This window comes from Nuphar pumila, chromosome 2, assembly GCF_984573655.1.
Source record: "Nuphar pumila chromosome 2, dmNupPumi1.hap1.1, whole genome shotgun sequence".
NCBI classification, from domain to species: Eukaryota; Viridiplantae; Streptophyta; class Magnoliopsida; order Nymphaeales; family Nymphaeaceae; genus Nuphar; species Nuphar pumila.
Window position 1 is genome coordinate 94,027,615 of NC_143250.1, and position 11,872 is coordinate 94,039,486.

Here is an 11,872-nt window from a genome sequence, read left to right on the forward strand (position 1 = left end):
ATTATACCCGGATCCATGTATTAATTGGACCTTCGGGTCTGAACTCGGGTCTTAATCGGGTTATCTTATTTGTCACCATACCCGGACCCTATAGGGTATGATACGGGTAAACCAGGCCCGTTGACACCCTTACCTATAATGTAGATCCACAATGGGCATCCAAATCACCCGGTCATCACCCACAAGGGCCCATCAATCTCAGACAAATGTAAACCGTCGGATGAGATGAGCACTCCGACCTGATTGGGCAGCCACCGCCACGTGTCGAGATCCGAACGGTGGGACATCTTCGTTGCTGCAGTCAGACGTCCAGCCTACGCCAGAAGAGTCCGTCCCCGAGTACCGCCCGTACCTAGGGAACGTGAGTCCCACCGCGCACATGTGGCCCCCTCCCTCTTTTTTGCTCACTACGCGCCAATCGGACTGGGCCCCGCTTTCGCGTACGGACGCAAGAGGACAGTTAGGCGGAGGGATGAGCGGCCAAGGTCGGACTCGGAACCCCAACCTTCCAGTTTATCAACTAACCACGGTTAAGGGATCAGAGCCGAGCCGAGACTGCGTATGAACGGCTCGGGCTTGAGCAGCGTTGAAAGTGGCTAGCTTTAGCTTATTGAAATACTTGTGTTGCTTAAAATAAAAAATAAAAAAGAATGTTGCATTTGACCTTGTAAATATTATTGTTAAATTAAACCTCGTTGACCACAAAGGGGTTTGGTGCATGGTGACAAGTCTATTGAGATTTATGAAAATCTCTCAAAAATATCATGAGAAATTATGGAAAAGTTTAAAACGGCAATTTCTTGTGATATTTTCAATTTATCATGTTTTTTTGTCAGGAACATAAATATCGCATTTAAAATGCTATATTTATGTTTTTATCGGCTATTTATCATAAAAATGTGTGTTGTTAAATATTTGTTATTTTATTTTTTATAAAAAAAATATTTCTATATTTATTTTACTTTTTATTGACAAGATTTTGCCAAAAAATGAGATTTACAATTTTTTTTAGCAAGTTTTTGGCTGCTGAGATTTTGCCATTTTTAACTTTTTTGACCGTGGTTTGGTGTAGTGAGAGGGGCCTTGGCTACTAGACGGGTGGTCAAGCTTCATCAACCCTTTGCATATAAGAAGGGGCAAAGGGCCGAAGCAAGGCAACTACCTGAGGGTAAGGAGTGCACCACGGGTTTACATCTCTAGGAAAGCGATCTTAAGTACAACAGGCGTAGACAACACAACTAGGTCTTTGATCTCGGAGGTGGTTTCTCCGTTTCTCATAAAAAATAATAAATCTTTTCTTTTTATAGAGAAAGCTGGGGTTAGGCTCCAAAGGATTTGAGTCTGTGAAATAAGGCCTAGACCGCTAGACCGGCATTTGTATCCATCAACCCCTTGCACACTAATCTGAAGGGAAGTGATTTCCTGGAGGCGAAGGATGCACTACAGTTTTACACCATCAGAGAAGCAACCGTAGGTTGACAGGCATAGTCCAGTGCAATCAAGTCTCTTACCCCAAGGGTGGATTCTCCATCCTTCATGGAAAAAAAATTAATCCTCACTGTGAAAATGTGTCACCCAATAATTTTTTTGAGGTGTCCATTGTGGTACTGAACCACGATATCATATGGTGGTACATGCTTTTGTTTCTGACACCAAATGTCGGATCTAACTTTAAAGATGTGTCTTACATGATTTATTTACCATGTTAATAAGTTTAATCATCTTTAATAAATCCTTTAGTTCAGTTTTTTTAGGTAGTTTCAGTTAGATGACCATGTTCTAAAATGGCTTAAAAATCCTAAATTCATCTTTACAACAACAACTACGCCTTCATCCCAAAACAATCGGGGTCGGCGATATGAACCAAAAAAGAAAATCATTCTGTGTCTTCCACACGATTCCTTCTCCTCAAATCATTTCTATCCAATGTCATGTCCTCGGTGAGGTTCAAAGCATTCATGTCCTTTCTTATCACCTCCATCTATGTCTTCCTAGGCCTACCCCGACCTCTTTTAACTAATATATTTTCTCATTTCTCCATCCTTCTAACTGGAGCATCATTAGGCCTTCGCCGAATATGTCCAAACCACCGTAAACGATTCTCTCTCATCTTATTTTCAATGGGTGCAACGCCTACCTTCTTACGTATCTCCTCGTTCTGAATCTTATCTTTTATTGTATTTTCACACATCCATCTCAGCATACGCATCACAACTACACTCATTTTCTGAATATGATGTCTCTTGGCAGCCCAACATTCCGTACCATATAGTAAAGCGGGCCTAATAGTCATCCTATAAAACTTTTCCTTCAACCGTAATGGCATTCTACGATCGCACAACACTCCAGTTGCACTCTTCCATTTCATCCACCCAACCTTTATCCTATGATTTACATCTCCATCAATTTCTCCATACTTTTGAATGATAGATCCCAAATATTTGAAACAATCATCCACCGGTATTTCTTGCTCACCAAGCTTTACTATACTCTCATCACTACGTTGCTTATTAAATCGATATTCCATGTATTTTGTCTTACTCTTACTCAACTTAAAACCTCTTGCTTCCAATGTATGTCTCCATAATTCTAACTTAGCATTAACCCCAACTATAGACTCATCAATCGAAACAATATCATCAGCAAACAACATACACCATGACACATTTTCTTGAATTGGTCTCGTAAGCTCATCCATCACTATAGCAAATAGGAAAGGGATTAAAGCAGATCCTTGATGTAACCCAACCTTTATAGGAAAATTGGTTGTCACCCCTCCACAAGTGCGAACATTGGTTACTACTCCTTCATACATATCTTTAATTATACTAATGTACTTTAGATAAACACCTTTCTTCATCATTGTCCACCAGAGAACGTCCCTAGGTACTTTATCGTATGCCTTCTCCAAATCAATAAAAACCATATGCAAATCTTTGTTCCTCTCTCTATTTCTCTCAATAAGTTGTCTAAGAAGATGTATAGCTTTCATAGTTGATCTTTCAGGCATAAAACCAAATTGATTCTCCGATATCATGACAACCTTCCTCAACCTCGACTCAATCACCCTCTCCCAAAGTTTCATAGTATGACTCATGAGTTTTATACCACGATAGTTTGTGCAATCTTGTATATCACCCTTATTCTTATATAGACGCACCAAAGTACTCTTTCTCAACTCATTAGGCATCTTATTTTTCTACCAAATCTTGTTAAAAAGATTTGTCAACCATTCTAAACCTTTCTCTCCCAAGCATTTCCAAGCCTCGATAGGAATACCATCTGGGCCAACTGCCCTTCTTGATTTCATTTTCTTCAAAGACTCTGTAATTTCTTTCTTTTGAATCTTGCGCATGAAGTCACAATTCATCTCATGAAAAGGAATGGAGAAGTCTCCCAGATCCTGAGCATGACTTTCATTAAATAGTTTATCAAAATAATCTTTTCATCTCTCCTTAATTTTCTCATCTTTGACTAAAACCCTTTGTGTTTCATTTTTGATACATCTAACCAAATCCAGATCCATCGATCTCCTATCTCTCATTTTTATAAGCCTATAAATATCCTTCTTGCCCTCTTTGGTATCCAACTTGTCATAAACCTCCTTATATACCTTATCCCTCGCGTTCCGAACTACTTTTTTAGCTTCCTTCTTTGCTATCATATACTTCTCCAAATTCTCAATATCACGACTCTTACTTAGATTTCTATAACACTCTCTTTTAACCTTAATAGCTAATTTGACATCCTCGTTCCACCACAATGTATCCTTACCTAGCGGTGCACCGCCTTTAGACTCACCCAATACCTCCTTAGCCACATTTCTCATGCCACCCGCTATCTTATTCCACATTGATTATGAATCCTCCTCGAGACACCAATCAACTTCCTTAACTACCCGCTCTACAAACATTCCTTGTTTAGCTCATTTCAGTGCCCACCACTTAATTCTAGGATCTATCCTATGTTTATCCCTTTTGCGGCATTGTCTAATTCAAAGATCTAAAATTAAGACTCTATGTTGTGTAGCTACACTTTCTCCCAGTATAACCTTACAATCGATGCAACAACCCCTATCTATCTTTCTAAGTAAGAAAAAATCTATTTGACTTGTATTAACCCCACTTTTAAATGTTACTAGGTGAGACTCCATCTTCCTAAACCAAGTGTTTGCTAAGATCATATCATAGGACAAACCAAAATCTAAAATTCTTTATCCACTTTCGTTTCTTTCTCCTATGCCATAGCCTTCATGGATACTCTCAAATCCATCCCTACTAATGCCTACATGCCCATTAAGGTCACCACCGATGAAAAGTCTTTCTCCATAAGATATCCCTTGTACTACTCCATCTAAATCTTTCCAAAACTGATGCTTAATGGAATCATCTAAACCTACTTGAGGTGCATAAACACTAATAATATTAATAATATTTGTACCTAATACTAATTTAATAAGTAAAATCCTATCACTCTTCCTACGGACCTCAACTACATTATCTATAAACTCACCACTCATAACAATCCCTACTCCATTCCTATTCCTATTTATTCCTGTATACCAAATCTTATATCCCCAAGGTTCTATCACTTTTGCTTTCTCACCTACCCAACGAAATTCTCATATTTGTTCATATTCATAGGGTATGACCAAGTTTTTATGCTGGCTGTCACAGGCCTACTGCAACCCTCCTCATTTATCCGGGCTTGGGACCGACAGTGCATAACTAAACAGTTATACACAGGCAGAGTTTTTTATTCATCTTTAATACATAAAAATAAGCATGATTCAAAAGTTAGTTTTTGATTTGGACATGCATCTATCTAAATCTAGATTGTATAAATTATGGTGGTACGGTACCATAATACACACCCATATTTATTAACTGTTTTAAATGATTGCCTTTGTTCTCTTTTTGGATTTATTACATGCAGAAACAACACGGGGGCAGGTTATATGTTCCCCCTCCCCTAACATGCACTATAGCTACAGTGCATGTTTCGATGGAGCTCGATCGGGTGTACGGGTGCGTCGTACACCCATGTACAACAGTGTATGACGCATCCATACACCCGATTAAGCGCCATACAGTGCTCAATCGGGACCTCCGAACATGCACTGTAGCTACAACTACAGTGCATGTTCTGGAGAGAACACGCAACACCCTCTCAAACCACACCCCACACAGAGGCCTAGTCGGCTCAACATGTCATACTTATGATCGCCATGCCGACAACTTAAAACTCCGAGGCTAGGACCCCTGCACTCGGGACGAGAGGGTGTTGTGTGTTCTCCTCGAAACACACATTGTAGCTACAGTGCATGTTCTTGGTCCCGACTGAGCACAACGTGGCGCTCAATCGGGTGTATGAGTGCGCCATACATCCCACAGGTGGGTGTACGGTGGTGTACGACACACTCGACTAAGCGCCATGCGGTGCTCAGTCGGGACCCCCGGAACACGCACTGTAGCTATAGTGCGTGTTCTAGGGGAAAACATATAACCTGCCCCCACTCGGGACCTATGCTAAGTGTGCGACACCCATGAGAAACGAACCTTGACTGCCCATCTGGCAGTCAAGGCCCTACCCAACTACGCCCACCCCCCTTGGGGTGGGTTGCCTTTGTTCTTATCTCCAGTCTTACTCCACCATGCATAAGAATAAAATGGGGAACGATGCCACAGTTTAAAACTTTAAAAAAAAATGCAAGGAATATGAGCAATCACAACTCTCCATATTATTAAAAGATGAGCGGTGCTCAAGCTAATTTCTGTCAAAGTGTACCCAACCAAATTATGCAGGCAGGTTCATCAACTATTGTTTAAAAAATGATTAATTTGCTCGAAGAAATATTTGAGAGATGCGATTGATCAATTTGATTCTGTATTTTATGCATAACACTTGGGGTCTCATTTGTTTCAAGAGTGGGTAATTGTGGGTGATGGAAGTGGTCTTTTGTATTAAAGTCATGCTCTTCTAGCAAATCATGCATACTTTCTTTCCAGGAGGGTGCGAGGAAGGCCAGGAGTAGTATGAATGAGTGTTGACTGGAAATGGGTTCATTTTCTTACAAAAAACATGGGAGACGATAGTTGCAAATATTGGTGATATTTTGCAAATATTGTGAAAAAAATACGATATTTGGTTACCACTTTAATTAAATAGCCAAAATATTTTGATAGTTTCAAAATTTTATGACTTTATCTTTTTAATGAAAATATTCATGACATGTGCGTTTATATTGGTTATATCTGGAGAAAGAATATATATATATATATATATATATATTGCTTTATTTATTTACTTATTTTTGCCTGATGTTTTGTCAAAAGAATAAAAGAAAAATAATTGATCATGAGAAATCTGGCTGACACTATTTTTCTCTTCTTAACTTTTATCACTGTGGCGGAAGCTTCTTGCTAGCTAGGGAAGCTTGCTTAGCTTGAAATGTATTTTGAAAGCAGGAAACTTCTTGATTACTTGCAACAAGGAGAAGCTGAGAAACCTGCGCCTCTTTAACAGGAAGTTTGATCTTCCCTCACTTCTCATACGGATTTTCTCTTGCTTTTTCTTGCTTCCTACTTTTTTTATATATTTTTATTCACTTCAACTCTATTTTTTTTATAGAGACACCCGCTTCATGTTGCTTTCTATGGCCCCAAAGAGGTTTAGCCTAGTGGGATGGGTAAGTGGTCTAAGTTCAAATCCCATGGGCATCACTCGTGTAAGCCAAAGCGTGGCGACTCCTTGGGAGCAAAGGGTTGCCAGGGCAGCAACCGTAACTGCGGCAAGTCCTATGGGTGGTTTCTCCATGTAACAACAACAACAACTAGGCCTTCATCCCAAAACAATTGGGGTCAGCGATATGAACCAAAAAAGAAATTCATTTTGGGTCTTCCACATGAATCCTTTTCCTCCAATCATTTTTATTCTATGCATTTTTATTTTCTTTTTTCATGTGCATCTATAATCACTTCACAATCATATTCCACTTCCTGCTTCATACTACTTTTCAATGCTCACTTCCCTGCTTTCGCTTCACACATCTCTTTATTGTATCCATTTAGTTTCTTGGTAAATATGTGGTGAAGACCACATGAGTAGGCATTCATTTCATGACCAACAGAGAATATTTTCCCACCATCTAGTGCAAACCAAACAGGCCCTTATGAAAGAAAAACCAAAACATATACAGAAAAAAGGGAAGGGACGTCCATTATTGGTCCTGGTCCAAACAGGAACAAGAGGGGCTAGGTGTGCAAAGAGAAAGACATGCGGATAGGAACCAAAGTCCAACATGACTTATAGAGTATGGACCAACCACGCCGGGTCTCAATTCGGCTCGGCTTGTGAGCCGGCTCACCGCCGCGCAGCTGTAGGATCGATGGGGGGCGTACGGAATGCATTTTTCTTGGTGCGGGACAGCTCGTGACGGCCTGTACTTGTGGCGTACGTTTAACCTTAGAGAGAGAAAGTGACAAAGCTTTGATTGAGAGAAAAAGAATCTCCAAATAAAAGAACGGAAAAGAAGACCCGTAGTGGGTCCCACAGTTTTTCTTTTTCTTTTTTTTTTCTTTTTCTGATAACGAAGTAATGACGGACACGGAAGCCACCAAGGATAGTACGTTCGTGCTTTACTATTTCCTTCCTTCATCATTGACCATAATACCCTTTCTAAATGAGAGCATGTACGCTGTCCACATATGGGTAGTATCATCATTTTATGTATGGTGACCCCAAGAAAAGGACAACGATCCTCTCCCCCACTTCTCACCTCAGTCGGGTGGTCTTCTAGAGAGAGAAAGGGTTATAGAGAGAGGAGAGAGGGAGAGAGGACCGGTGAAGGTGGTTTTCCCAGCAGGTCAAGCCTGGTTTCCGGCATCATCTAGATATATATTTTTTCTGTTTCTCCCTTTCTGTTTTGTTTCATTTCGATGGTTTTGGTGGTGGTTTCTGGTACTATCTTGCCGGATTAGAGGTTGTGAGTGAGAGAAGAGGAGAGAGAGAGAGAGAGAGACAAAAATGAAAGTCATCGACGAGAGGTTGATCGGGGAAGAGAGGGCGTCGTTGGTTGATGTCTCTAATCGCAGCGGCCCCGACTGTTTGCCTTTCCCTTTCTTCTTGTTCGTACCCACCTGAAGAGTACTGATTTCCTCCTTATTTGTTCTCTCTGATTTCACATCCTGGATTCCTTTCTTTCCCTGATCTGATATCTCTCTCTCAAATAAAGGACTGTTCTTGTTTCTTTAGCTCCCATTTGAGAAAGAGTTTCTCTCTCTTGAAAACCCAGTTTGGTTTTTTGTTTTTGCTCAACATCAATCTGAAGAACCGCTTTCTGTTTCTAAAACTCCTCAAAATAGGGGTTTTGCTCGTTTTCATTGGTACCCACCTGATGAAACAATCGCTCCCTAGTGTCCCATTTAGGTTTTGGCCTTGACAAAGAGCCAGTTTTTCTCTCTCTAGAATATCTCGATCTGGTCTGTCTTGCCAATCTCAGAAACCGGCTCTCTGTCTCCGAAGATTCGGCCTGGTTTTTTATACCATCTTGATTTCGATGACAAAAAAATTAGAGTTTTCTCAGCCACCCACCATTCTCTCGGTCTTGTGGGACGACCTTCTCCTCAAAGTCCTCGAGAAATTCGAAGACAGGAAGTCATGGAGAGTGGTCTGCAAGGAGTTTCTCAAGATCGAAGCCATATCGAGAAAGACCATCAGGATCTTGCGGCCGGAGATATTACCCAGAACTCTCAAGATCTACTCTGGTTTGCAACATCTGGATCTCTCCGCCTGTCCACGGCTAACGAACCAGATCATCTCGTGTGTGTGCAGTGATCGCCTGAGATTTATTAATCTGAGCAGGGTGACCACAATCGATCACAGAGGGCTGGAGGTTCTTGTGAAGAGATGCCCGAATTTGGAAGGGATCGATCTCTCTTACTGCTGCAGGTTGGGAGATATGGAGGCAAATGCCTTGTCACTCGCACCCAATCTCAGATGCTTGACATTGGTGAAATGCCTGAAGATTACTGATATCGGATTGGTGAGGATTGCAGTTGGGTGCAGTAAATTACGCTCTCTGAATCTCAAGTGGTGTATGGAGATCACTGATCTGGGTATTGAACTCGTCGCCACCAAGTGCCAAGATCTCAGATTTCTCAACATTTCCTATCTTTCGGTAGGTGCCCCTTTCAGTTTCCTTCTAGCAATGTTATTTAACAATTGGATTGTGAAACGAGATTCAAAAAGATTGATCTTTTGATCTTATGAAGGTGACGAAGAAAGGTCTTCGTTCTATTGCTTGTATGAAGAAATTGGAGGTGTTAACCATGGTAGGTTGCATGATGGTGGATGATGATGGCCTAGAATGCCTCAAGAATAGAAGCTCCTCTCTTCAGGTAAATCAACCACCAAAAAAAAAAGGTCAGTTTTATGTTTTTTTCCAAGCATTTTGGCGGATGGTATTTGTAACGTTATGGTCTCTACTAGTTTGAAATGTGGAACTTCATGGTGTTTCTTTTTTTAGAAATGGAATGTGGAGAACTATATGCTTGATTTTATTCACTCTTTTCTTCCTGGCTAATTTCAGAAGATTGATGTATCAAGGTGCGTAAACATCAGTTCTTCAGGCGTGATTTCTTTGCTGAAAGGGAATGAGAAATTGCAGGAACTTGGTGCTGCATACTGCCTCACTGTAAGGACTTGCAACAAGATTAAAGCTTTTTATCTTGGCTATTTTATCTTAATTACTGTATAAATATTCTGTTCGATTAACCTTGCAATTAGCACTGGTAACAAATTTAAGTTTATATTTGTATGGCTCAGGAAATCACATTTCATGGATTCCAATAATTCTGTTCTGTTATTTGCTTGGGAAATCACATTTCATGGAATCCATATTCGACTAACCGAGGAAAGGGCATCCTTGGATGTTGCTTAAGAAGCATTTTCCTCCTAACTAGTTGAAAGTGGGTGCTGCATGTGAATACAATATTTTGATTCTGGAATCTGCTTAACTAAAATGGGCTCGCAGTTTTTTGTGAACTAATGGATTGGTAGGGCTTGTTTGGTTGAGCTATATGTACCAAAATTTTACTGACCACCACCATGTAGTTGAGACATCAGCTGATTGGTGACGTCCTAATCTTCCATGGGCCATATAACCACAATATGGTGGTTTATTCTCAACGAATCGCTTCAGTCGACAATTAAATATATGCTCCATGTATACATATTTGTGTTTTTTAATGGTTGTTTGAAGCATCCTAAAGAAAGTAAACACTGAAATGTCTTAACTAATCAATGACGCAGGAGTTAACAGTTCCATTGTTGGGAAAGATAATTGACCTCAAGAATCTGATGACAATTAGATTGGATGCCTGTGAGCTATTCCCAGCAACACTTGAAATCATAAGCAGGAACTGCCGGGGTCTCAATGAGATAGGGTTGAGCAAATGCTCTGGTGTAACAGATGAAGGAATTAATAGTCTTGCTAAAAACTGTGAGGATTTGAGAGTTCTGGACATCACTTGCTGCCACCAACTCACGGATGCTGCTCTTGTTGCCATTGCCTCTTCCTGTAAACACCTCAAGTGCCTTAAGATGGAGTCCTGCAGTTTGTTCACAGAGAAGGGTCTAGAGAGAATCGGAACAGAGTGCTCCTTTCTCCATGAACTTGACCTCACCGACTGTAATGTAGATGATGCAGGGCTCATGCATATTTCTAAATGCACAGAACTGCAGATTCTAAAGCTGGGGCTCTGCATCAATATTTCCAATAAAGGGATTGCCTGTATTGGTTCAAACTGCAAGGAGCTCCGAGAACTCGATCTTTATAGGTAAATTTGAATAGAATATCCACTACACAATGATGCGACCTCCACTCATTGTGGATATCAGAAACCTCATGGTTGTTATCTTTGCGTTTTTGTCAGGTGTGTGGGAAGTGGTGATGATGGTTTAGCAGCATTGGCAACTGGCTGTAGGAAACTCAAGAGGATCAACATCTGCTACTGCATAGAGATCACAGACATGGGATTGAAATATATTAGCAATCTAGAACTCTGGGAGATTGAAATGAGGGGACTGATAAAGGTGACATGCTTGGGTATGGCTGCAATGGCGCATGGGTGCACTAGTCTGGCGCAGTTGGATATCAAGAGATGCTATGCCATCAACGATTTGGGCATCTGGGCCTTAGCTCAGTGCTCTCTAAACCTGAGGCAGGTCTGTTTGATATCTCTCTCTTTGTCTACTATGTTGACATAAACAAGTTCATAAATACTTTAGCACCTTAGACAGCACTAGAACAGTGAATCTGCAAGAACATTGTACTTCTTGTCTACACCATGTCTGAAATAATGCTTTGCAGTTTTCACCTTACCTGAATTCTACCTGTTTCTCTGTATTTATTCAGATAAATATATCGTATTGTCGAATATCTGATCTGGGGCTGTATACACTCTTTAGTAAGCTCAAATGCTTACAAGATGTGAAGATGGTGCACCTGACCCATGTGTCGCTGGACGGGTTTAAACTTGCATTGCAAGCCTCTGGCAGTGTGAAGAAGGTTAAGTTGTTGGAATGTTTGAAGTACCTGCTACCTGTTGATCTCATCCACATGCTTCATTCCCGGGGCTGCAGAATTCGCTGGGTGAATAAGCCTCTTGTATTGTTCTAGGATAGTCCTTTCTCTGTTATTTTGCATCTTTTTGTCACACGTAATAAGAACAACCATGTGTACTCTAAAATGGTGAAAGTTCTATTTTTCAAAAAACTTGGAACTGCATGTATTTGGTCAGTCTGTCATTTTAGTGGGGCATTGACTATTTGTAAAGCAGTTTACGTGAGACTTATCATTCGTAGTTCTACA

At 40.6% G+C, this 11,872-nt stretch overlaps 1 protein-coding gene across 1 annotated transcript; it reads left to right on the plus strand.

The window, feature by feature from the left end:
• The first annotated feature begins 8,423 nt into the window (after positions 1 to 8,423).
• On the plus strand, positions 8,424 to 11,872 carry LOC149846181 (F-box/LRR-repeat protein 3-like). Its single transcript, XM_089997867.1, has 6 exons — positions 8,424 to 9,178; positions 9,273 to 9,398; positions 9,590 to 9,694; positions 10,312 to 10,838; positions 10,935 to 11,226; positions 11,417 to 11,872. The coding sequence occupies exons 1-6, from the start codon at positions 8,558 to 8,560 to the stop codon at positions 11,678 to 11,680; spliced, it is 1,935 nt and encodes a 644-aa protein (XP_089853993.1). The 5' UTR covers positions 8,424 to 8,557; the 3' UTR covers positions 11,681 to 11,872.

Coding starts and splice junctions, on each gene's coding strand:
- LOC149846181 (XM_089997867.1), top strand. CDS start 8,558: ATGACAAAAAAATTAGAGTTTTCTCAGCCACCCACCATTCTCTCGGTC. Junction 9,695..10,311: donor GTGCTGCATACTGCCTCACT/GTAAGGACTTGC, acceptor TCAATGACGCAG/GAGTTAACAGTTCCATTGTT. Junction 11,227..11,416: donor GCTCTCTAAACCTGAGGCAG/GTCTGTTTGATA, acceptor GTATTTATTCAG/ATAAATATATCGTATTGTCG.